At 39.7% G+C, this 27,632-nt stretch overlaps 1 protein-coding gene across 1 annotated transcript in view; it reads left to right on the plus strand.

Moving 5' to 3' along the window:
- The window catches only part of COL12A1 (collagen type XII alpha 1 chain), a 134,351-nt gene that overhangs the window by 99,422 nt on the left and 7,297 nt on the right, over nucleotides 1-27,632 (plus strand). The window contains exons 52-64 of the mRNA XM_034766198.1: nucleotides 694-836; nucleotides 1,248-1,357; nucleotides 7,805-7,954; nucleotides 9,156-9,233; nucleotides 9,945-10,031; nucleotides 13,189-13,242; nucleotides 13,877-13,972; nucleotides 15,513-15,566; nucleotides 16,768-16,821; nucleotides 17,745-17,798; nucleotides 18,819-18,890; nucleotides 26,893-26,928; nucleotides 27,040-27,106. Of these exons, the coding sequence (XP_034622089.1) occupies nucleotides 694-836; nucleotides 1,248-1,357; nucleotides 7,805-7,954; nucleotides 9,156-9,233; nucleotides 9,945-10,031; nucleotides 13,189-13,242; nucleotides 13,877-13,972; nucleotides 15,513-15,566; nucleotides 16,768-16,821; nucleotides 17,745-17,798; nucleotides 18,819-18,890; nucleotides 26,893-26,928; nucleotides 27,040-27,106 (1,055 nt within the window). The remainder of the gene's footprint in view (nucleotides 1-693; nucleotides 837-1,247; nucleotides 1,358-7,804; nucleotides 7,955-9,155; nucleotides 9,234-9,944; nucleotides 10,032-13,188; nucleotides 13,243-13,876; nucleotides 13,973-15,512; nucleotides 15,567-16,767; nucleotides 16,822-17,744; nucleotides 17,799-18,818; nucleotides 18,891-26,892; nucleotides 26,929-27,039; nucleotides 27,107-27,632) is intronic.

Below are 27,632 nucleotides of genomic sequence, written 5' to 3' on the forward strand. Positions count from 1 at the left end.
CTGCTGCTTTCTTTTCACTCCAGACACTGCTCAGCCAGGCCTCTGGGTTCCCTTTAACATACTTTCATTTACTTGTGGTTTTCTGTCATTTGGTGTCCAACAGGGTCCATGACACAAGCCTAAAAATCCACAGATGACAACTAAGCATGCCCCAAAATGCTGCACTACATCTGAGGAATAAATTTAATGTCTCCTTCTCCCATTGCACCCTCTGCATGTGAGGCAGCCACAGTTGAGTTCCTGGTGCTCCCAGTGCCTGACTACTCAAAATGGGATGTGCAGGGCAAGAACAAGGTTATGGTCCATCTTCTTCCTGTATGGATCACCAGCTGAGTTTATATGGGAGCAACCCACTCCACATCCTGTAAATGTAACAGAGGTCTAGCACCAAAACCTTGGCTGAGTCAACCAGAATGCCTTTAGAATGCCGATTTTTGCTGGTCCTGCATCAATTTCTCCTCACCTCCATTCTAATGCAGGCTGGGAGTTAAAGTCTCAACATAGTCCATAATGTGATTTCTATTTGCTTAATTCTTTGCTATTTGATTAAAGAGTTAACAGGCTGAGCTTTGCTAAACGATGTAATTTTCCCATTTTGATTATGTCCTCTCTTTTAAAAAAAGTGAAAATGATGAAGATCTTTCCTTTTTCTATGCGTGTTTGATGCAAAATATCCTCATGTTCTCTGAACAGGGAGCTTCATCCAGACGGATTGCCACGTGCTTACACAATCATACTGCTGTTCCGCCTTCTTTCGGAAACCCCCAATGAGCCATTTGCAATTTGGCAAATTACAGATAGGGATTTCAAACCACAAGTCGGAGTAATCCTTGATCGTAAGGACGATTTTACTAATTGCATAGAGAATTTGTAGATAGAAATTTACAGTTGTTTTGCATTCTTTCTAGAATTGTTTCAAAACCAAAATATTCCTACATGGTAAAAAGGTATATTATTTTGTGATCTAAATGTTTTTTTAATATTGTATTTTAATTAATTATTCAAAAATCTGTATAAGCACTATGTTTCTTTATCATTATTAAATCTAAGACCAGTGGAATGCACACTTTCACTAATCTGGGTCTTTAAAACTGTCCCAGTAATTGCTGTGTATACAATTAAAAATGTACTCGGTAGAATTGTACAGTGTATATGTATGTATTGTTAGTGTGGTGGTGTTCTCTTCTTTGAATAACATCAGCACTGTGACCCAAATGACATTTATTTATTGTATCTTCTTGGTGCAGCTTCCACCAAATTATTGTCATTCTTTAACAAGGATACAAGAGGAGAAGTTCAGACAGTAACTTTTGATGATAATGCAGTAAAGAAAATATTTTATGGAAGCTTCCACAAGGTAAAGGATTAAAATTATGTGCATATTATCTTGCAAAGTGCTTTTCTGTTAAACAAACAAGCAAACAAAAACAGCTGTCATATTTAGACAGAGGGTTGGCTCCAGGTTTTCTGCCACCCCAAGTGGTGGGGGAAAAAACAAAAGCCAATCGGTGGCACTTCGGCAGCAGCTTAAAGAGGAAGAGAGGGACTGAGGGACCCGCCGCCGAATTCCCACCGAAGACCCAGACGTGCCGCCCCAATAGCGGACGAAGTGCCGCCCCTTTTTTATTGGCCGCCCCAAGCACCTGCTTCCTTAGCTGGTGCCTGGAGCCGACCCTGTACAGACACATAAATTTACATAGTGGTTTACAAATCACAGTGAGACAAAATGCCTGAAGTAATACTATTGATGTCAGTGAAAATGACATGGAGTCCAGTGTTAGAAAGGATTTGCCAAAGGTGTGGAGGGAGGGCTGTATGTGGACAAGAGGCGGGAGACTCTTCCAAGCATATGAGACAGCAAGAAAATTATGAAGCAGAAAATAAGGAAAAGAATCCATAGAGAGAAACAATTGGGAGGAGCCTAGGGAAAGACAGAGAAAAGAGGAAGAAATAGGAGCAAAGATATGTGTGGGTGTGAGAATATGCAGTCAATTGTGAGGCATCAGTAGTTTAAAAGATAAATAGCTATTTGAATTGAAGTCATGTGCTTAACAAGCATAATACATATAATGCCCAGTAATTATACTAAGTGCATGGCTTCTGAAATATTGAGTCTAAAATATTTAATATGAATTTTAGCAGAGGTGTACAGTACTTAACTAATCACGTAAATTACTGTATCTGGAGAAAGCACATATTGGTTGATAAAGTATGCTGGCAAGTATGTTTTCTTGAGCTGGAACTCTTACTCACTTCTCTGAAAGCTAGCACCAGCATGTCTTCTGTCTGTATCATCACCTTCAGCTTCCAGCATGTGCATAGCATTTTTGATAAAATGTTTGCCAGTTACAGCTGTACCTTGAGCCAGGCAGGATCAAAACTTACTTAATTTCTCAAGATTAATAACTGTCAGCTCTCAGTTAGCCGTAGGCTCATATAGATGAACGAGATAAGTGTATTTGTTGGTTGAGCAGAGCACAGAGAGTCAGGAGACCTGGATTCTGTTCTTCTGTTGGCAGCTGGCTTAGTCTGGGACCTTGATCAATTCCTTTAACTTCTCACTATCTCAGAGTACCCATCTGTAAAACAGGAACAACACCAACTTTTGTAAGTCTCTCTGAAATCACAAATAAAATGACTACATAGATGCTAAGGTTTTATTTTTTTATGTAGTGTCTGTGCAGGATGCATACACAGCAAATGCCTCTGCTGCTTGTTTGCTAGGAATGGGGTTGGCACATGAATCTGCAGTGGCTGAATAGAAAAAGGATATAAGGGAACATTGGATTAAGAGAGATAATTAATGTAAATGCAATTTTTAGACTGAAACTCAGTGTTTCAGAATTGTCTAAAGCATAAATAACTAATGAGATGTTTGACTATTACCCCAGTGTCACACAGCTGTAGTAATTTTATGCACAGATTATGCATATCCATTTTTGTCTACTTAATTCTGAAAATTTGATCTGAACAGGCTTGTCTGCCTGTAACCAAAGAGCAGATGAAAGAGTCTGGCCCAGACCATATGAATACATAGGCCTAAAAATATCTCTCTGCTTTTTAAAGCAATTAAATGTAAGCTATGAAAGTGAGTTAGAATAACAACATTTTCAGTCAGCTGAAATATATGTCCTCTTTGCTTTTCTTTATCTCCCTTTTCCTTAGCTTTCTTCTGGCTACTGCATATAGTTGCAGCAGATCCCTTTATTGATACTAAAATCAGGTGGCTACTATTGCCGGCTGATCCAGATCATATTGCGATCCTATCCTACTCCCAGGGACCTCAGTGACAGCGGGCTAGGGTTTGTAACTTCTCTGTAGTAACTGGGTTTTTGTGTGCCAGCATTCTAGTATGTTGAACCATGATCTTCACACCTAATTAAAACACAAGTGAATAAAAGTCACTCACTGCTAGCTTTTTATCGTTTAACAAGCACAGGATACTGCCAAAAACATCATCTTGGGTACATTTCTTTTCTGTTGTAATGAACTTTTCTTTCTCCACTTTAAGAAATGTTTATCCCAGGGACTTTGGGAAAGATGTCAGTAAGTGGGTTGGATCACAGCTGCATAGCCCCTAAATCTAGGGTGGTCTCTGTTTTATGCTTGGCCTCTGGCCCTTTGTCTTTCTTTCTATAACAGTTCAGGAAGATACTTGAATTTTAAGTAGTTTTGTCCATATACAGAAATGGAGTAATACTGTCAATAAAATGTAGAATAAATATTTTTGTTGGCATGAAAGTTATATTCATATTTATAACAAAAAAGCAGTTATAAAATGCAGAATAGCACTTAACATGTCTTATTCCAGATGTCAGTCTCAGGGTTCAAACTTTTGTCCTAGAGGACTACAAAATACCTGAGTCATTTTTCTAAAGCTGTGAGCGCTATGCTACCAACTTTCTTTTGAGGTGTCCATCATTACATACATTAGCAGCTGGTGTCATGTTGTTCTTAGCATCTTACTATGGATAGAGCAGAGGTGACAAAGTTCTCTGATACTGCTCGTAATAAAGATCAGCTTATAAATCAGAGCTAATGGGAACAAAAAGATAGGGAGTTAGTTGTGTGCATTAACTACATTCAGTAAGGCAAAATAAGAATGTAGCATTTGATGTTATTTCTGTCATTAAATAAATGCAGATACCTACCTGATCGCCACTAATTAAGGAGCAGAAGTCATTTGCAAAGTGTTTAAGAAAATCCAGATCCATAAACTGACTACTAGACTATTCCTTATTTTTTAGGGGCAATTGAAATATGTATCCATTCTTTGAAGTGGCGTAATGATTCCTTGTACCCTATTCCCAGAACTGAATCAGTAGATCAGAGATTATTTACACCAGTGTATATCTGGAGTAATTTTGACTTCATTGGAGGTATTCTGGATTTCACACCAATGTAATTGAAATCAGAATCTGGCCATTGAACTCTCTCCAGCCTGACTGCTGTATGTGAATCAGACTCTTGATGATGGCATGAAGGGACTCCCCTGCTCATGCACTGGGTATCACTTAAAGCCCAACATGCGTATGCAGGGATGAATTCTATGTCAGACATGTTGATTATCAGTACAGTATAATTCCAGCTGTCTGAATGCCCTGTATCTGGAAATCCTAGTTAGCCAAATCGACAGTGTGTCCACCATGTAGTCCTACGCTAGTTGAAATAACATCCATTTATCTGAACACCCAAGTGTCTGAAAGTTTGGGATGTCCCCTATGCCATTGGAATAAACAGGAGTATATTGTAATAACGAATATCTGTAGTTTCAGCTACTTGAAAGTCTTGGGTTTGGGGGTGGGGGCAGTTTCTAACACATTTTAAAATGTACTTTAGAATTTTTTTCCCATCCAGTGTGAAAAAGATGACACATCTTTAAAACATGACCAAATGTATTCCAGAATATCAAACATTTTTGTGGTTTTCATTTGATGACTTACAGATTCATTCAGTGAAAAGCAGTTAACCTACAGCCAGCGGTGCAGGGGAAATTCTCTTTGGCATATTTGTAGATTTTGTGTAGCATAGCTATGGTGAAGGCTGTTGAATCTGGCAAGTCCCTTAGGAAAAATATTGGCTCCTGGATACAGCCATTAAAATTACATCTAACCCTCTTGGAGAGACAGATATCTTTTATTGTTCTTTCTTTTTACTATGCTAGATTGTCTTTTAGATTACACTCTTCCAGAAGCTGACCGCAGAGAACTTCGTAATGCACTTATGCCTTTATTTCTTATAATGTGAAGTTTTTTAATGGGACAGTAGTTTACATAGTCTGTTGATATGGCTCAGTTAGTTGTAGCTAACAAAGATTGTCAATTTTCTTTTAGTATGGTCCATGCGGACACACACTACTGCAAAGAATATATTTTTTTGTAACTCTTCAGTGCCAGAAATGGCAACTGAACTTAATCAGAAGTGATGTTTTACATTAGTTGGTTAGAAATTGGAAGGAACATTTCTCTTAAAATGGGGGATGTTAAAAAGAATTCAAACCAATGAATTCACATATGTTATATTTACGATCAACTTTAGGTAAATGTGCAAACATTTTAATTACAGATGTGGTTTGATCTGTGAAATTCAAGCCTGGGTTCAGATTCAGATTTAAACTAGTGATGACCTGGAGAGGATCTCAAGTGTCTGTGGGAGACCCTTATTAAATTTTCACTATAAAACTGAAAGGAACCTTAGGGTGTTTTTCCTACTTTTGATGGAGTTTAAGTAGCACATTTCCAAAGTTAGTTGGCATTCATATCCATTGTTCTGATTTTAGACCCATCTCTTATAATTCATGTTTGTAAACAGGTAGTACAGTGTAACTCTTAACTGTTATGCAGATAGGCTTTGGGTGTAGGTGAAAAATATGTGCACACTTTACATATATTTTAGTTCAAGTAAAACATATCTATAGCATGGTTAAATTTAATATAAAATTGTTTCGTAAAAGCTGCTATGACAGTTTAATCATGTGTCAGATACTAAATGAGAATGAATTTAGGGTCTCGTCATAATGCCTGAAATTTCTTGTTTCATCACCATCGAGGTCTTTATGCCCAGTTATCTGGACATAACACATTTTGGGCATGCTGGATTACACTCTTATTCTTGTTTTGCAAAAGTTCTTAATTTGATTAACACACAAAATTGGGAAAATTAACAAAAAGCTCATAGTATATGTAGTATTAGATCATGAAACTAACTGAATTTTAAAAAAATTATAGCAGTTTGTAAAGTCTTAATTCTAATTATATACAGTAATATGCAATGTTTGGAAGGTTTTAGATAAGCTAAGCTAATGTCCTGGAGACAACTCCACATGGAAAATAGTTAGCATGAAAAAAATCTAATTCTCAGAAGATTGGTCAGTCACTTGTTGACTCAAGACATTTAAAAGAGTTTCTGTTTTTTTCAACTTTATGCCAAACTTTTTAAAGTAATCACCAAATACTGATATCTTATTTGTAGAGTATGTGATGTGATAAACAGAAAATCTGAGCATAAATAGATATACTTCAAGACTTGTCTGCTCCTGTTCTTAGCACTCCGAAATGGTAACATTTAATAGGCAGAAGTATGTAGGACCTGTGAAATCTTTCTGTTGCCCTGGGTCATGACTAAAATTATTGACCTCTGGCCAGAATTGGCCAAATTCTGTAAATAGGCAAAACTTCAGATATAAATAAGGCAGCAGTGGACACATTATCCTTGTGATCAGAGAGCCTTCCGGTTGGTTACAGAAAAATTCAAGAGCAAGTCAAGTTGAAATAAAAAGGAAACGTGTTTCTGATAGCTCATCTGTGTCCCTTTTCTTTCTATCACTTGTTTCCTGGATGTTGTGTCCCCTTTACTGTTGTCCCAGGGCTTGACCCAACTGGTCCATAGGTAAATATAGTCACGGAGTGGAACCAAGCTGTAAAGCACTGAATATTTTGGAGGCGGGACATCCTTTATTTTATTCATGCCATAATCTGGTACTTAACCATGTACAGTCCCAACAGGACAAATCAGTATGTTTACAGTGTGTTTTACATATCTTTCTTCATCCCCCTTTAATTATCCCTGATTTCCTTAACAGACTTCATTCTCCTTTCTCAGTAGCCTTGTTTCCTTTGCTCATGTCTTTCATTTCTTTTGGCCAGTCTTCTTTCCACTACTTTTCATTTATCCTTTTCTCTTCTTTCCAGTTTTCTTTTCTTGGTGGATTTGGTATGTTTGCTTTATTTTTTGTTTCCCCCCTCTGCCAGTTCTTTCTTCTCCCTTCTTGGTCATCATGTAACGACACTCCTGGCTGACTCATCTGTGGGACTTGAACCCCAGATATCTGGATCTAAAACAATCTACCGTCTCAGTTATCAGATCAGGTCTATTAGTTACACATCAGTAGCAGACTCATAAACCTCTTGTGTGGTCCCAGCTCTTAATGCAAGAGAAGTTACAGTCACTTCTTTCAGTTCTGTTCTTTGTTAGCTTGCTTCTTTCTTTTTGTCTTAGAGCATTTTTTATTCAAGCCTTTAAAACTCGTGTAAATTGCTCATGGTAGTTCTATGGTTTAAATTATACTATTCTTTTACTTCTTGATTTTACTTGTGTATTCATTTTGCCAAATTTTCAACTTGTTTTAAAGCAGCCATTAGGTGCTATACTTTCCTGAAATTAGCACTTTCCCCCTTTAGAAACTAGGTTCTTTGAAAGGGAACGAAAATAATATAAAAACACATAAAAAGGTAAACACTATTAAAGGTCAAGTACATTCACATGTTTTTAGTTACATTGCTATTTTTATACCCTTTTTTGTTAGGTTCATATTGTTGTAACCTCAACAAGTGTTAAGATTTACATTGATTGCAGTGAAGTAATGGAGAAACCAATTAAGGAGTCTGGAAACATCACAACTGATGGCTTTGAAATACTTGGAAAACTATTGAAAGGTGATCGGAAATCAGCAACAGTAAGCAATAAACTTGTATTTATTTCTTAACTCAAAACATCTTCATGATTTCTAGATAAACTTTGATTTTCTGAATAAAAGGACTTGAATGGATCTGTAAAAGACCAGTCGCAGCACCAAATCTTGTGATTTTTTTGTACTGCAAGAACTAAGTTACATGATTCAGAAATTTGATAATTGAGGACTCTGTTATAGCAGACAAAGGTCTGACAAGATCCAGTGGATGGAAGTTGAAACTAGATAAATTCAGACTAGAAATAAAATGCAAATTTTTAACAGTGAGGGTACTTAACCATTGGAACAACTTATCACTGGCAGTTTTAAAATCAGGATTGGTTGGTTTTTTTCCCCTAAAATATATGATCTAGTTCAAAGATGAATTAATTCTGGGAAGTCCTGTGGCTGCTGTTATACAGGAGGTCAGACTAGATAATCACAGTAGTCCCTTCTGGTTTTATAATCTATGCTGAATAACTGCTGCTGCTATGAAAGTTATGTCAATTGTCCTAGTACAACGGGCTCACTCTATATTTAGTGGATGATCAATACTACTATTTGGGCTTCATAAGGGCCTTAATTCATCAGTCTAATCTTCATCTGCAGACCCTAATGGGTTTCTGGTGGCACCTGAGTCTGCTTGTGGGGATTAGATTGCAGGACGAGGGCTCATGGGTGAAAGAGAAGAAACTGCTGTCATCCTGCAGCTCTATCTAATGGCCATCGTCTTCCTTTAGTCTTCCTTCCAAACTGTTCCCCACTGATGTCAGTTTCACACATGGATCTGGGTTAATGTACAATCCAGTGATTGCAGTCCGTAAAGTTAGTCCAGATGTTCTCAGGCCAGATTCCATGTTGACATGTACAGGCAGTTAGCAGATGTAGAAATTGCATTCTTCATTAAGTGTTGTGAAATATTTGTGTATTCAGTTACCTTTTGCGCCAGAACAGGAGCAGGAGGTCAACAGAAGCATCAGTCCTTGGGGTAGTTCCTGGTATTAACGAAATGTGTTGTTTTCAGCATTTTTTTTCTTTTATTCTTATCAAAAATAGCAGTGTAAAATTGAAGTATATTAACTACGTACAAAATGGAGCATCCTGTAGATGTTTCATTCTTAAATGTATTCATATTAGGCTCTGCTTCTCTCTTGAAACATTATAATTAATGCATCAAGGAATAAAAGAAATTTCCTTTGTTTTACAGTTTGATATCCAGAGTTTTGACATAGTATGTAATGCAGTTTGGACTAGCCGTGATAGATGCTGTGATCTTCCTTCAATGGTAAGTGTAAGTGAACCAGATCCTGTTCAGGACACAGTGTTCATAAAACACTTGGCAACTTTAATATTAACCAGCTACTATGCCTCATACCTATGAGCCTATGTCAATCACAATTGTCAAAGCTGGCAATGCACAGCTCTGTATTTCAAAGTCTTCTGTAGGAAAGAATAAGTTCAGATTCAGCTCAAGAATGATGGCACAAGTATCAGACAGAGTCAGAAATATATTTTAAATTGCAATAATATTTAACGTCCTTGCTATTGTGTATGTCATGTCCACATTCATTTTTATTAAATTAGTTGTATGACTGAACTTGAAAAAAACATCCCATTTATTTTTGTCTGTGTTAGCTGATTGTCCAATGCAATACTTTCTGTCTTGGTGAGGGAATAGAAGAGAATTTTGAATGAGAACATATGGAACACAATAAAGATTGTGCATCAATGTTTGTTCCTGTCCTCCGCTGTTGTAAATATTCCATTGCCATAAGAAGATCCTAGAGGAAATAAACTAATAACAAATCTGAAAAACACAGTAGGAAATCTTGGAAATTACTATTTTTCTGTTGAACTCTGTTATACTTCAAAATAGAGTTTCTTCTTCTTAGGTTATGGAGATTATTTTTGTTATTGCTGTGGGGGGGAAAAAAACACCACCGGCTAATACCTTCCTTTTAAAGAGAGTGTGTGATGATTGTGCTTGAATTTTCAGACGGATGAAGCAAAATGCCCAGCTCTTCCAAATGCTTGTACATGTACACAAGACAGCGTGGGACCCCCAGGACCTCCTGGACCTGCTGTAAGGAGCTATTAGTACAGAGCAATTGTCTGGTTTTCTAAACTTACGGGGGGTGTTTCTCAAAATAAGGAAAGACAGTAATGGCAGAAATCAAAGAAGCATTTCCATAATGCTCTGTTAATGCACCTCAATCTGGACCTCACAGAACCTTGCATTTGATCTCCTGGTGTTCTTTTACTACATGGAAATGTCAGCTGTGCTCATGAGTGCCATATTATGTGGTGGTTTTTGTCAAATGTACAAACATCAACAAGGAAGAAAGTCGGGATCACCAGATCCATGTCACCATTTAAATCAGCCTGTTCTCCTTTTTTCTGAGTTTAAAACACAAGTCAGATTCTACAACTGTTATCTGTTCTGAGTAGTATGCTACTTCTCAAGTAGTCCCACTGAAGTCGATATGTTTACCTGTGGAGTAAGACACTACTCAATGAGGAGTAGTAAGGGAGACAGAACCTGGTCCAACAAAAGGCAAATCTTCACTTTGCACTTACAAGTATCTATAGAGAATATATGGTGGCTCAGTTAGAGAGAGAGAATTTACCTTTGTGAGTCGCAGGGGAATGTCATAACACAGGAGCAATACAGTTGTCTTCAAGGCCTGGGTGCTCACTTATTAGGTCATCTCTTAGCCATGTATTATGCGCGATAGGAGGTGAAGTAGATTCTTAGGCCCAGATTTGTAAAGATATTTAGGCTTGCCTGTGTTCAGTGTTGCAGTGCCTAACAGCTTTAGAAGCATGAGTCTCATTTTCAAAAGGGATTCAGGCACTTAGGAGCCAAAATGCCATTGATTGTCAATATGATTTTGGCTCTTAAATGCCTAAATCCCTTTTGAAAATGAGACTTAGGCTCCTAATTCACTGCAATGCTGAGCACAGCAAACGTAAAAACCTTTAAAAATCTGGGCATTAGTGCCATTTAATTTTACTCTGCATTGGCCTTTTCCTCACTGGCGGTGATGTAGAGGAGCTTTGTACCTGCTCTGCAGTGAGGATCCTTGGAACCTCCCTGCAGGATGGGCCAAAGCAAATGAGCAGCTGATGCAAGTGAGTTCACCATACTTCTTTCCCAAACAGCCTTCTTCCGATCCCTGAGTCATTCTCTCTGCAATGGACCTGCAGAGGTTACTGCAACCCTGTGGCCACACTTAGTCCCTCAGAACTTCAGAAGGAAGAGGGGAAATGCTGCCCCCCCTTGTAATCAATGGGAGTTTTGCCACTGATTTAAATGGAGTCAGGATTTTATCCAAGAGAGGGATTCTTTACTTTGTTGAGGAAAGAAGTTGGTAATCTTTTTGCGGATGGGGAGATCAATGAAAGGGCTGTGTGTGAAGGATTATCTTCAGGCCCATGGCCCTTTCTTCTCTCATTTTGAAGTTATCAGCCTAGAATGCTGTATTAGGAATTCTAAGATCCTCCCAGCTGCTCATCAGTCAGCTAGAGAGAACACATCCAATTGACTTCAAGGAGTTCAGTGCTCCCAGACTCCATCCCAGGGCTCAGGGGTGGCCTATTATAAGCATTACATGGCTGCGTTTAAGGAGAGGACTTGTAGCCTTTGTGTCTGCAGGGCTGGGATGGGCAGTACAGCTCCAGTCAGTTATGTCATTACTCTCAAAGAAGAATATAAGCAAAGGTTCACTATAACTAGAGGTACAGTTTGCACTGTGCAGTGCATTAAACATACAGTTCCCCCTTCTCTATAAAATGGAGTTCTGCTATGTCTGAAATCACTCTGAGTAAGGTCCACTATGCAGTACGGTTGATTTCTTAACTAGTAAAAGCATGAGGTTGGATTATCACATTTACAAGTCAGTGTGGGATTTGATCCAGGACTGTGGTAAATTCACATTCTGACTTTATTGAGCTCTAAATTCGATTGTTGGAATTGCACCTGCTTTGTATGAGTCAGAGACTGAGATAGGAGCTCCCTTCTTTATTTTTTTATTTACATTTTCTCCAAATAACTATGGTGGTGGTGTTATTTGAATTTCATTAAGAAACATGGATACCTGTCATAAGAACGGCCATATTGGGTCAGACCAAAGGTCCATCTAGCCCAGTATCCTGTCTTCTGACAGTGGCCAATGCCAGGTGCCCCAGAGGGAATGAACAGAGCAGGTAATCATCAAGTGATCCATCTCCTATCACCCTATCCCAGCTTCTGGCATATAGAGGCTAGGGACATCATCTCTGTCCATCCTGGCTAATAGCCATTGATGGACCTATCCTCCATGAACTTATCTAGTTCTTTTTTGAATCCTGTCTCTCTGGCCCTAGAGAAATTTTGGCCCTTTCAAATAATCTTTCAGTGATCTTTGAGATTAATTTTGAAAGTAAACCATAGTCTCTCAAAAGGACCAAAGGTTGAAATAAGCTTCTTTTAAGATGCACTGTGCTCCACTGAGCAGAGCTGGCAGGAGCTGATTCCATAGTCACAGAGTTCAACCTGGTATCCTGAGAGGGATCCAGACCTCATGGCTGCCATGGAGTGATTGCTTCCCCTGAGTCCGTGATTGCCCACTGAGTCTTCAGGGATGATGCCAGAGAGGCCCTGTGCATGCTCAGAACATTGAGCATTGCGTTGCAGAGAGCCTTGAAGGGACTGTATGGTCAAAACAGTAATCCCAGGTAACAAACAGCTTCAAATGGAGCTGTCAGTTGGGACAGGAGAATGGGCCATTCCACCTCTTTGAGGGCAATGAGGAAGGGCAACACAGAAACCCTCTCCTACACCCAACCTTCTTTGTCTCACATTAGTTCTCCTCACTCCTTCAGAAGCTGGTCCTCAGGGGTTACTGCAATTCCCGGTCTGTAGTATTTCTATGATCCCCACATGGAGACAGATGGGGCTCATAGTCCACAAAGTGCTGCTTGGAAAGCATAAATTCCCTGTTTCCTGAGCATCAACATGGGTCCTCTAGACCAGTGAGGCTGTTGCTGATTTGGGGCCTGATGCAGCTCTTACTCCTGCATTAGTACTTCTTTGAACACCAAGCATGTCAAGATCTGTTCATATCAGAACTTTGTTCTTGCTTGAAACCTTGACTCAACTGGTCAGTTTTATCATGAGGATGGATAATTTGCACCTGTACAAGTTATCTTCTCCTTCCCCTACTGTGTATATTTATTTTCTTTTCAAATGTCTATTTTAGGGTGGTCCGGGCACTAAGGGGCCTAGAGGTGAAAGGGGTTTGACTGGACCTGCCGTAAGTATCTCTCTGGAATGCATTTCTAAGTTTATATGCACACCACATGAAATTTTGGATGTTAAAGTCCACAGTAAGCTAATATCTCCAAGTATCCAAGTTTAAGGGTTTTGTAAGTAGGGCTAAATCTGGATGTTATTTATATAGAAGAATTTTGGGAAGCAGGATGTGTATCTGGTCTGTGTTTCCTAGGATCCTGTTGTTCTCTGCTTTTTGCATAGGGGAGCCAGATCATGGGTATCAGTGGTAGGAGCCATGGAAAGTTGGGAATGCCAACTCTGCCTCATGGTTCCCCTTCTCTGGGGAGGCACTAGGGGGTCAGAGGAGACAGGGAGTCACTCTGGGGCACTCTCCTCTCCAGAAGTCGTGGATATCTATATCTCTATTCATGCTGCCAAATGCATATAGTTTCTTGGCTTGATCCTGTGGTCCTTACTAGGGTAGCAGCATCAACCCTTCTGTGTATAATGGTGGAAGCACGGCTTGAATAAGGACTTGCAAGTTCAAATGTTATTCAAGTATCAACTAACCCCATGCTGCTGGCCTATCCCACGTGCATGTCCATACAAATCCTCTAGATGCAACTCTAGGAAGAAACCATGGTCTAATATCTTTTTAAATTTTGTGTTTTAAGGGGCCACCTGGTCTTCCTGGTGAGGCAGGTCCACCGGGTCCTCAGGGTCCATCAGGTCCACAAGGGATCAATGGACTTTCAATTCCAGGAGAACCAGTGAGTAATCATTCTGTATCTGTGAGTGAAACTGTGTGGAGACAGAGAACTGACCATCAAGTTTTGTCATTTCTTCTTGCCCTGCAGCTCAGAAGTTGGTTGCCTTTAAAATGTCACATTGTTTTACCCTGAGTGTTACATGTACTACACTCTTGGGGATTATATATGAAGTGGTGTGTGGTGTGTTGCACTGGTTTGTTTTATTGCTTTTCTATACACTGTCTAGACCTTCAGACTCTAAGACTCAAATTTTCAAAGTTGGATGTTGAGAAGTTAAGCACCTGAAGTCACAGCTAAGCCTTTTCACAGATTTATGCACATCTGCAGTGATTTATATATCTAGCTTCTTTCTTTAAGTAACTAAATCAGCAGTTAGAAGTGTAAAGCAGGTAATGGGTGCCTAAATTTAGGCATCCAAGTTTTAAAGCTTGGCCTTATGTTCTTTTGGTGCTTTGTTGGAGCTGTTCCTTTCTTGTATACAGCTATGCATGCTGACAGCACTATGTAAATTAGTAAGTGTCAACTTCTGATTTAATTTACATTAATGAACATCTAAAGTAACTCCATTAACATCAGTCGACTTTCCCTAGATTCACACTGGTCAGAGAGCAGAATATAGCCCTAAGAGATCACACAGCATCCTGACACTACTACTGCCAACTCTTGGTCACTTCAGTATCTAGCCAGAGAAGATCTTATTCTGTCTTAACTTGCTGTTTCCTATGAGAGTATATTAGGGATATCTGGAATGTTGTAACAATCTATATGGCTAAGTGTTATTCCTGATTAGGAATAATTAGCAAAGTTGGCTTCTAACTGGAAAACACACTTTATATTCAATAGGCAATTCATCTTCTCTGTCTGATAGATTTATAAGTGGCCTAATTCAAAACAAAAAAACAAAAAGACACAATGGTAGAAATTAGATCCACATTCCCTTTAGGAAAGGACCAAATGGAAGGTCAATATATGGTTTTCATGTATGCTTGAAGGAAAAACTTCATCAGGATGGCCTATGGATGCCAAACAGCATGGAAGGCTAAATGCATTCCTTGTGTTTGTGGAATGTGATAAATATTTTTATTTTGTCCCAGGCAATTTGAAAGACTTTGAAATATGAAAATACCAAAGAAACATATTGCTTGGAACTTGTCATTGATGAAATTATTTTCAGTAACAAAACTTTGTAATGTCACCCTGAGGGCTTGTCTTCACTTCCAGAGTAAGTTGACTTAAGCTACACTACTCCAGCTATGTGAATAACATAGCTGGAGTCCACGTAGCATAGGTCGACTTACCCCTGTGTCTTCACTGTGCTGCGCCGATGGGAGATGCTCTCCGGTTGACATCCCTTACTCTTCTCAGAGAGGTGGAGTACCGGAGTCGACCAGAGAACACTCTGCTGTCGATTTAGCAGGTCTTCACTAGACCTGCTAAATCAACCCCTGCTGTATCGATTGAAGCAGCATCAATCTTCCCCATGAAGACCAGCCCTGAGTCATGTAATTGTATTCCTAATACCAATTTGTGATGATTATAGGGTCGCCAAGGAATAAAAGGTGATGCTGGAGAACCAGGGCTACCAGGCCGATCAGTAAGTTAATTTTTTATGTCATTGGCCTCTACACTGATGCGTGGACACTTTTCGTACAACTCTCAGTGTTGTGAATAGAACTTTTTTGCTCCCTGTATATTGCATAGGATATGTGCTGGGTAACATTAGCAATCTGAATTATAGGGAATATGAAACCATTTAAAATGTGAATAAGACAAAATAAATAAATAGAGAAATCAATGTTAAATTCAGCTTGTTTGCAGTTGTACATATATGTAAGGGCAATGATTCCATGTTGAATATGGGATTAAGTTTAGAAGAGGAGAACAACTAAGAATGCATAGAATAATCAAACACCAAGAACACATCTATTGTCTTTTTCAGGGATTTGTTTTCAGGGGGAGTTTTGGGACTATGGTCTGTTTTGACAGCTGTGGACCATATGTATACTGTTGATATATGAGCCTCAATCTGCCCATGCGTTTACATAAATAGGAACCCTTTGTGTAAATTGAGGATAGTATACAGCCTATACTATTTGTATTATCTGAAACACTCACCCAGGCAGTAGAAAATGCCTGGAATGGACTAGAAGACATCTCTAATTCCTGTAATTCTGGGCCTGATCCTGCAAGGTGCTGGGGCCCTGGGAGGTCCTCAGTTCCCATTAAGCCTTCTGTAACTACCTTCAGTGTTCCTTCTTGACACAGAAGCTACAATACTAAGAAAGAAAGAATATAAAATGTGCAGGATGTGGAAGCAGCTCATTATAAAATAAGACAGGCGGAGACTAGTGGGAATGGATAAAGGGGGTAATAAAGAGAAGCTGCAACTCATGCCCTTCACAACCACCAAATTGATAGAAGATTGTCTTATAACCAGAGTTTAGTACCAAGTGTTTAGTCAACATTAGTAAGCCATGGCTGAAGAGACTTTAAAAAAAGATCTATATTCTGGTTATAGGATTGAAAATGTAAAGAACATTTTTTTAAGGGAAGTAAGAAAAAATGTGATAAATAATAAAGTTCATTGCATTGTTAAAATACAGCTGGTCTCTGCCAAGGGGTTATTTTACTTTTTTATATATGTTGCCAAAAAGCCATGTCAGAATAATCTAGAAGTTAAAAACATGTGTGTGTCTGTATGTATGCATGTATATAAATATATATATAGGAGTGTTTAGTACAGCACAAGTACGTGTTCTGTCTTGTGTGAATGTCTCATTATTTTTTTCCCATAGGGAACCCCAGGTTTGACTGGCCCACCTGGCCCAGTGGGACCACCAGGTGACAGGGTAAGGTCTCTTCAGTCTACAGTGTTATGGCACAAGCCATGCTCCATTCTGTAGCACACGAAACTCCAGCACCGCTTTCTGTTCTTCAGCTTCTTCCTTTTTTAGAAACAAGTCCTCTGCCCAGAGTCCAGCGAGACTCAGGAAAGATGCTTGGTGGGGACCGGGAAGATTGTGGGGAGGAAATCTTCACCCATGGGCCATAAAACAGCCACAGAACTTTTGCAGAGGCTACTCAAATTCACTGACTGGATTGGGATCTATGACTCCTATGCAGAGAAAATGAGAGATCCACTGAGCAGGGCTCCTCTGATCCTGCTAATATCCTAGTCCCCTCCAACATTTTGTCTGCTGTTGTTAGGGAGCCCCATGGAATGGCATGTCCACAACATGGAGGATGTGCATGTACAGAAACTACTGTTAAGGCAGGATTTGTCCCTTTATGCTTGACCTCTGATCACTGGGAGTTAACAGCCAGTTAAGAGAACTGCTGTGTTAGGCTGTTTAGATGGGACTTCTCAAGACCATTCAGAAGCTGCTTCCTTTATCATTTTAGAAGCTTATTCTTCTTTATGATTGAGCTCATCAGTCACTTTGGGCTGAGCCTCCAATTCCACCTTTGGGAAGGAGGCAGCAGATTTCTAATCATTATATGGCTGGGTTTGAGAGACAGACACTCCACCCTCAGTGCGTCAGTAGCCTGAGGCTCTTTTAATTTGGGTAAAACTGTGCCAATGAGATATTTAACTGGCCATAGCAATGGTGCATATTTAAATAACTGACACATTAAATTATACATACATATCAGCATTAATTATGAATAGCACCATTATACATAGCTTTAAGGACCACTAGTTTTAAATGAAGATTGCTGCAGCCTTAGGCCTGTCCTTATTAATCTGTAAATATTTTCATTTTTGGAATAGGGTTTCACAGGAAAAGATGGTGCCACAGGACCCAGAGGCCCACCTGGATCAGCGGTAAATATTATACCCCAGCATAGAATGAACCAAGAGAGATAACCCCAAAAGGAGAGAATTCCACTGTGCTGGTTTTGAACTCCATCAAATGAATCCTTTATCATATTTGAAAAAACATATCAAATGAACATTATGATGTTGAAAACTATTAGAAAGGGAAGAAGTTGTTTAAAATTTGCAAACTCTTAATTTAAAAAATGATACACAGAACTACTAGGGCTTGATTCTGTTTTCATAGTGGTGTTACTCAATTGACTTTCGTAAACTTTACTTATTCCTTAATTACTGTTGGATTAGAAAACAATATAGAGAAACTGGATCAGGTAATTATAGACCCAATAATTATGAAAAATTATCACTTCAGGACAAGTAGAAGAATATTTGAGTAGTCATGACTAATTAAAAATGTTGAACTTTATAGCACATATTGGTGGCTGTATTGGACAATGTGCTGGTCTTTCATTTGTTCAAATCTATCTAAAAATCACTGAAGTGAATGTTGTGGACTCATGGTCATGACTTCTGCACAAATCACAGAACTACAATAGGGCCAAATCATGTAACCTTTTTTCAAGAAACCCTGAATAAAAACAAAACCTAAGGCACCTGGGTGCTTTTGAAAATACCACTAGGTGCCTATCTGCATCTTTAAGCACCTAAATGCCATTGCAATTCTGGCTCTATGTTAGGGATAAGAATAATTTTCTCTTAAATGTGCTATTCACTTACGTATATTGGGTGCATCGACACTGCAAACAAAAACCCACAGCAATGCGTCTCAAAGCCTGGGTCAACTAAAAATAGCAGTGTAGATATTCCCCCTTGGGCTAGAGCTTGGGCTCAGAAACCCACCCCATGAGCCCGAGTCAGTTGACCCAAGCTCAGAGACTGGCTGCCATAGTTTTTTGTTTGTTTGTTTTGTACAGTGTAGATGTACCCATTGTGGCAGATTTCAGAACCAGTTACACTCAGCCGCTAACGTTGTTTCTTAGCATTCCTTTGTATGTCTTTCTGTTTTAGGGCACTCCAGGAGTTCCAGGAGTAGCAGGTCCAAGTGGAAAACCAGGGAAACCAGGAGATCGTGGGCCACAAGTGAGAGAATGATTTATATTTACAGTATTAGTTGTAACATATTCTGGCTGCAGATAAATATGTGACTTACCCTGGCTTTAAAATATTTGTCTCATGTATGTTCATGAAAGCGGTAAATACATCGAAGCTGAGTTAAGGCCACAAACCTAATTTTTAAACAATTTCATTTTATAGTACATCTTTCTGTTCATTTTAATAGTTGGGGCTGGAAACTGTGGTTACTGGTTTCTACTAAAAAAAGCACGGTCTGTATGTGCCAAGACATATATTTCTACACTGTGTAAACATCAAGAGCTAGGTCAGCAGAATTACTGGAAATTGGTTTTTTTTTATAGTAAAGAGTGGTATAATGCTGAAGGTGGAAAATCTTTGATAATGTTATATGATCGCTGGTGGTTTGCAAATGTTTGTGATTTAACAACGTGATTTAAACATTATTTAAGTACTGTGGGCTCTACTGAGGCTTTGACAGGCATGGCCCCATATTGGAAGGGAGGGAGCAGAAGTTGCATGGTCCCAGGAAACATTTGAGCTGAATCAGCCAGAACAGGAGCTGTGATGTCTCTGAAAAGGTGCAGGATTCATTCCCTTGTGCCAGCCAGTTTGGAAAGGGGCAGAGTTCTCCATCCTCACAGAGTGTATAGTTCTTAGGCAGTGTGGTCTGGCGGAGTGTGCATAGGCACGAAAAGTTAGGTGTTCGTGTATTCTAATCCTGGATCAGTCTCTGTGAGGCGTTGGGAAGTCACTTCAGCTTTCTTCTTCTGTAAAATGCAATTAATGCTACCTAACCTACCAGCTTGTTGGGAGGTTGTGAGGATTCATTAGTTTCATTGTCCAATGCTTTGAACAAATAAAGTGCTATTGTTATTTTTAGTTCTGCTATTGGTGCTAGCCACCCCTCCTCCTAACAGGCCAGGAGCACAAAAGCCAACGTTGTGTCTGTCCTTGTACAGGCACTCAAAAGAAAAGAGAGGCTATCTATGCCCTGACCCATGCAGGAATCATCTCAATCTAGCCAAATCTGTATAAATTCAGAAAGTACAAGTACTGTTTAAGTACTTCTAAATGCTAATCATGCCATTTAAAAGTATAATTTGCTTCAAATTTCCCACTTTCTTGTGAAGTGACACTGCACGACATCGCATCTAGTGTTTCAAATGTTTTCAGAACAGATCACAGCAGGAATTCTGGCTTGTGCTTTGTGCAGATGTTTTGTGAGACTCATGGTAGACAGGATTTTGACATTTAAGTTTGTGTTTTGCATTAGAAGTGCCAAAGGTGCAGCCCAAGGGCCAAGTACAGCCTACAAAGTCCTGAAATGTAGTCCAGGCCTGCCCGGTATTTGTAACTGCAGGTCCAGGAGAGAACTGATCACCTGCCCGCTGCTGTTGGTGAACTGGAGGCGCAAATAACCTCTGTTCATATAGGACTAGATCTTGTCATTTTTGCTCCTGTTGAGTGGTATGTGGTAAGGTAACACTCAGTGTAAGTAAGAGTGGCGGGACCTGGCCCTTACCAGAGAAGATGCAAATATAATAAAATATTATGACCCTGTACCAAAAGTACACAAAGTTAAATGCAAATTATATGCAGCCCTCGGGCCCCTGGCAAATTGCCAGTGAGTGTTGACATCAGGGTTATGCATTTGGCCACCTCAATTTTAGCCAATAAATGTATTGCAGCTCTTACAAACATTGCAAATTCAAGTAGATCACAGAAGTTCCTTAACAGATTAGCATGGCTGTAAAAGGTTTTGTACCTCAGTGCACATTAGTACTAAATCAAGCTGTTCTCTGAAGCATTAATTGAATTTTCATAGATTTGCAAAGTTTCACCTTGATAATTTGCTAACAAGTACTCCCAAAAGAAAAGAAAGTGGGATTTTAGATCAGTAATAGACAAAAGGGTTGAATGAGAAGAAAAGAATCAGAGCACTATGGCATCTGTTAACTGTTAAGAATAAAAAAGTCATTTATGTTTTCTATATAGAACTGCAATGGAGAGATCCTTCCAGGAACCTAGCATGCTGTGGCTAGCCCTGTGACCCTCTTTAAAGGGGGTTGCACAGTATGTGTAATGGAACTCTGTTCAGGAGTAAATGCAGCCTCAGATTTTATTCACTTCGTGCAAGTCCTGTGGAGACAGCACATGAGTAGGGGAAGGTCTTCTGGGGAGAGCAATCAGGCCTGTTGTCTTTTAAAGTATATTTCTTGGCTTATCCTTTCTCAGCTGCAGAGTCTTCCCACAATTCCAGCCTTCACCCTACTGCTCAAAAAAATCCCAGATAAAGCAAAAGCTAACATTGCCTCTCAGTCACCCCAAGCATCCTCATCACAGGATGTCAACAAACTAGAATGGTGGCAGCAGCCGCTTTTTCTCAACATTCTGGCAAGCAGTTGGCTGAAGTGCACATTCTTCTCTGTTAAAAGAAAATAAAGTGAAATCTAAACAGAATGTCACTAAGCTGGAAGAGGACACAAATGGACAGTGCTTCACTCAGTAATTGAAAAGGCAATTGTGTTGTTGAACGGGTAGTATTCTCAAACATCCCAATGGAAAATTAGTTTAGTGTTCAGGCAGGTCTGTTTTTAGTATTCAACTGTATTAATGACAACCCTTTGCATCATTTACAAATCAAAATCAGAGTATTTCCTTTGCAAGGTTGCAGATGTGAGACTCAGGCTCATTCAGCTTCAGTGAAGTTTTGAAAGTTGACTAATGCAGCTTCTTGTTAATGAGAAAGGAGAGAAAGGATCCATTTGCATTGGCGAGATTAATGCTTTTGATGTTTCTCAGCTATAGAAATTTTGCTGGCAATAAATATCTTCGAGGAATATCTTGCCTTTTGTATTGGAGCAACACTCTCCAACGAAGTCAATGGAAAGGTTATTGCTTAGAAACCAGTGATACTATATGCCCCTTTAAAAAGGCTTTTCAACCAGCTAACATGGTTTTTGGCTGATGTGAGCCTTGAGAAGTTTCTTTTTGTTTGGTCGGCCCTGCACTGCAAAAATATTTCCGCAAATGGCATGCAGCATGTGAGCATTTGAAGTTTGCTTCAATTGGTAGCCCTCTTCTTTGTTTTCATGTTTTGTAAACACTCCAGCAAATGAGCTCTACGGAACAATTAATTTTAAGCAAACATTAGAGGATATGGTCACAAAGTGGCGAGGATAATTGACTAAAATGAATTTTTAATTCATGTGTACAGCCATTTAATCAGTGAACTAAGACATACTATGTGACAATGTGTCCAATCAAAGCAGCTTAAGAATGTTACAGACGAAGAAATATTTACAAAAATATATTCAGCAAATAGGTACCGGTATAAATAAATTCATTTCCGGAAAATGGCAACATGCTGACAATTCGCAAACAGAAAGAGAAACTAAATTCATTGAATAAAATTATTTGTGATGAATTCTGGTGGGATCTAGGTTAGGTGTTGCAATGGTGAGTGTCACGGAGCCTAACTTGTAGGCACCTAAGCCCTTGGCTACACTTGCAAGTTACAGTGCTGTAAAGCCTCCCCCAGCGCTGGAATTCACTCCCTGTCCACACTGGCAGGGCACTTGCAGTGCTGTCTCTCCCTGGGTACACCGCTGCAATTACTCCACCTCCCCGAGAAGCATAAGAGCTACAGCGGCGTAGCTACGACTCTCCCCTGTGAGTGTGTACCAGGAATCAACCTGCAGTGCTGTACTGATCACCTTGTCAAGTGGCCAGTCCTCTCCATTGTTGTGACCGGCTGCAGGAATGCAGAAGTTCCGGTTTCAAACTCGTACCACAGAGAAAAAGCAAACAGTTTGCTGTTTGCTTTGAGTGCGTGAATGAATGAGCAGGGGGCCGGGAGTTCGGAACTTGCAAAATAGAGAGCTGACACGCTCCAAAAAGCACTCTCTGTCCCCCCACACTCCCTGTCACACTCCACCCTCCCTCTTGTTTTGAAAAGCACGTTGCAGCCACATGAATGCTGGGATAGCTGCCCATAATGCACCGCTCCCAACACAGCTGCAAATGTTGCAAGTGTGGCCACGCCACTGCGCTGTCAGCTGTCAGTGTGGACAGACTGCAGCGCTTTCCCTACTCAGCTGTACGAAGACAGGTTTACCTCACAGCACTGTCCTGCTGCAAGTGTAGCCAAGGGCTAAGAAATCACAGGGACAACACTGTCATCCTCAAAGCCAAGTTAGGTGCCTAGGCTCCCTATACAACGAATGGGGAGAGACAGGCTCCTTAGATTGTGATCCACAAAAGCCAGAATGCTAGGTGCAGAGCCTCCTAAACTAGCCAGTGGGAGATGCCAACCAGAGGGGTGTGGGCTAAGCCCTGCCCCGCTCAGAGATAAGCACCTAAGTCTGGGCTGCAGGGAGGTGCCTATCACTTCTTGCTGTCCACGAATCTGACCCTGGAATGAGGTGGCTTAGGCGCCTTAGTGGCTTCTTGTGGGAATGAGTTAGGCCCCTGCTTTGCTGCACACAAAACAGCCACTGGAGGAGGAGAAGATGCCTACCTTATAACCTTTAACCCAGGGCTTAACATACTGACCTGGGAGAGACTGGTTTAATCCCCCCTCTCTCCCGAGTAGGAGAGGGGATTTGAACTGGGATCGCTCACCTCTCAGTAGAGTGCTTCAGCCACTGAACTGTGGAGCACTCTGATGTGGGGCTCCCTCAGTCTCTCCCACTGAAGCTGTTCCACTATGGATAAATAACGAAAAAGTGACTGGAGCAGGGGGACTGGACCATACGCACATGGGTACCTTAGGGCCTAGGCACTGGGCTACAGAGTCATTCCCACTCTCTGAGCCTAAGTTGCTTTGTGGATTGCACCCTATTTACCTAACTATTCATATTATATATACTGGAGTAGGTAAAGCCATAATATTTTCCTGTGTGATTCATGAGAGAAATGTGAGAGTTGTTCTTGTATCTAGCAGGCCTTTAACATTGGCTGCACAACCGGGAGTCAAACTATTCTTGCTTCAAAGCTGTTATGTCAACGTTTGCTTTGAATTTTGAGTATTGATGTGACACTGTTTTCTTCGGTAAACTTTAATCTCTGAACCCAGGATCATATGTGTTGTGTGCTTATTATTAAGCAATTATTAGTTTGCAAATTATAGGCATGACATGCTCCAGCGGCTATGAATCATGTCCACACATACCATTTCAAAGTAGCCATTCCAACTCCTTAATTTGAGGCCTTATGATCTCAAAGGAAGTTTATGAAACACTGCTATTGCGTTCAAATTATATCCAGCTCTATTGTGACCTCAGTGGAATGATTTGTTGTACTGTGTTATTGAAGTTATTTGTGGGTACAACAAGAATGTTATGAAAAAAATCAGCTACTGCCCACATTCAGCATTTGCTTTTATAATAGTGATAAATGGGCTGCTTAAAAATATTAAATTGTCAAAGGCACCAGGGCTAAGGATGTAACTAATTATGATGGTAGGTAGGTGAAGCAGCAGACTATTGAACGAGTCATCTTTGGGAATTTGCAGAAGGTCTATGTTCAGAACTACTTTGCAGTTTGGGCATGTTTTGGCAAAATTTGCAGTCTGCTCATGAGACAGTAGGAGTGAGAATTTCAAAAGCACTCAGTGCTGGCCCTAATTCTGTTCCCACTGAAGTCACCAATGAAATGTCTATTGACTTCCGTGGGAGCAAAGTGCTCTTGAAAAATTCTAAAATCTGGTGGGGGTTGTTACAGTTAGGATTAAAGTGCATTGCTAGAGCTGTACAAAAAGCATCTCTTGCACTAAAAATGGGTCAAGCAAGCTTTTTCTTTTTGATCTCTGGGGATACATTTAAAAAGGCTTTAAATGGCAACAGATTTTTAGATTTCTCAGAGAGCAAACTAATAGTTAAAATGATCATGTGTCTGATTTTTGGCCTATTTGAAATGGGCATCTGCATTTAGCTTGTGGCCATAATTATGTCAGATGGACCAAACCCAGCTATAAACATCTTTGTGAGGTCATTATTATCTAGTGTGAAAATCTGCAAAATCCAACATACCAAGCATCATAATTACATTTTCCCAGGAAACTGTGTCATGCTCTTTCTTGGCCCTTCTATTTGCTAACAGTGGAATGCAAACAAAAGGCTAAAGTCTCAAAACATTACATGGGAGATGCACACACAAAATTTAATTTTCAGAATGAATTATGTGTGTATATTTTCTGAATTGTGTTCTTTAAAAATGGCCCCCTAGTGTATTTTATGCAATTGTGACAATTAAAACATTTGTTTTTACAAGTGGATAATCAATCATTCTTGTTGGCTTCTTGTAAAAACAACACCAACACCAAAAACAAACTGCCATGCAATGCAAATGCAAATGGTAAAATGCTGTCAGAGAAAGAAATATAGCTCTTGACAAATGAAAATAATTATGGTGAGAGCTCAAGCTCACACTACAACAGGTATTTGTAGTATATTGTAAGATTAGAAGCATTCAGCAACTAGTAAGGGAGATGTCATTGGAAACAGAATAGGTACTCGAAGCCATCTCTCCCAATCTTCTATAACTCCTGCCCATAATCCTGCATCCCTCAATGCAGGATTACAGCCTCTGTTTCTTACTGCTGGGTTTGGAGGAGATAGCTACCCTTCCTGGATGTGCAGTCTTTGGTCTTAGTTAAGTTTGTTAATGAATGAGGCAGGACATTGTTTCAGACTGAAATTACTATTTACAATTAAAGAGTAACATAATATATGCAACAAGACTGAACCAGATCATATGGCCCTGTTTTCAGAGGTGCCCTGCTAGGAACACAGCCTTTAACCTTACAGTGTGCCCTCTGTGTCATAGTCCCTCAGTCTCTCTGGGTTTAGTTTGACTTTCTTCTTTGGACCTCTTCTTTCAGAATCTGTCAGAGTGTGTTCAGTCACATGCCCAAATGGTTGCTTTGCCCATTCTCTTTTGGAACCTGCCACAAAGTTCAAAGAGAATCCAGTTGCAGGATTGTGCTGAAAGGGTAAAAACTCTTTCAAGAATAACACTTCCAGGACCTAAATGTTGGGCGAAATATCTTAATCCTGCAGCTGTTCACCAGACAGAACTCCTACTGGAGTAAAGAGGGCTTTTCTGTGAAAGGACTGCTGTATCAGGTCCCATACAGGACAAAGATCCAGAATGAGGCACATGGATAAAAACAATAGTGAAGTTAGCTCTGAATCATGTGACATTTTTTTCTTCAGCGTAGCTAAGATTTTCTACAACCTCAGTTTCATGATGTAGTTTTTCTACTGTAAATTATTTATAATAAAAGTGAAGTAATAGCAGGTTTGTTTAGGACAGAGACAAATTGAAGAGTAAAGTAAGAATTTGCTTATAGTCAGTAACCTTTGAAGAAAATAATGTTACTCTTTTATGTTTAAGAAAGCATCTAGGGAAGGTATAGAAAAAACAGGCCTTCAATTTTGGGGAAAGTACTGCAGTCACTTATCAGAATCAGAATAGATCAATATTTCTGATTTAAGGAGAGATAATCAGCATGGCTATCAACAGCAAATACAGTATGTGAAAGATGTGATAGAATTTGTGAGGAAATAATATTCTGTTTCGACAGACAGGAACATAATTTACCTGGAGTACAAGAAAGCTTTCAACAGGGTAGCTTTTTTAAAAGAAAAAAGTGGCCTCTATTTTTTTGGGCACAGTTTTGCATCTGCTAATAACTGGATACAAATATTTCCATTGAAACGTCTGACCTATCTGATTTGCTGATGAAAAATTGCAGGTGCTGCATGGTTGCAGGTGCATGTAAGGACCCAGCTGGATGGGTTTACTGAACAGCTGCTCTATCGAATCCATCTAAAGCACCTGTCAGTGTAGTATATATGCACCAGACTGCACTTACAAAGCATGTTTTCCTTTTCTCTCTTCATCCTTCCATTTTCTTTCATCCCTTTATGTTTCCGTGTTCCTATACAATAAACTGCAGTATATGCAGCTGCATTAAATAATAATGGAAATTAACTTGTTTTAGGGTCCACCTGGAATGAAAGGAGAAAAAGGTGACAGAGTAAGTACTACCTTAAAATTAGTTGATTTATCACTTATTTTAATGTGATAAATACTGGCTTTTTAAAAGCACAGACAATGTACTAATATAATACTTGTTTTAATTATTAAGGGAGATATTGCTTCTCAGAACATGATGCGAGCTGTTGCAAGACAAGTCTGTGAACAATTGATAAATGGTAAACAATGTTGTGCTTTTTCCTAGTTCTGTTTTCCATATGGCTAATTTAATAGCTCATTTGTGAAAAGTCAAAATGATTTAAATTTGAGATGAAGGGATCCTGGCTGCAAAGCATAACAGGAGCCAGTGTGTTGTCATTGCTATCTTCTGTACCATCGATCTGATGGAAGGAAAATGCACCACAAAATTGGTTCCTGAATCTGAAGGGCTAACTTGTTAATGAACTAATCGGTCACCTCTGGAGACCCATATTCAGATCTTGCACATGCCATGAAGGGAATGATTTTGTGCAGTCAGCTAAGTCCCTGTTTTAGCACTGTGGATGTCAAAGCCCCCACACATTTTGGCATAAACCAGGTCTCACCTCTGAGAGATGGAAGGCACAAGGCTGGAATGGAAGGAGCATTACAGGTATTAGGATTGAAGTATATTGGCACATGCTGCCTGGGCAAGCGATGCACACAGGACAAATTGTGTTATGCAAGGGAAGAAATAATTGCACTGGGTAAATCCCAAAATTCAGG

The sequence above is a fragment of the Trachemys scripta genome, chromosome 3 (genome assembly GCF_013100865.1).
Source record: "Trachemys scripta elegans isolate TJP31775 chromosome 3, CAS_Tse_1.0, whole genome shotgun sequence".
Taxonomy (NCBI): Eukaryota; Metazoa; Chordata; order Testudines; family Emydidae; genus Trachemys; species Trachemys scripta.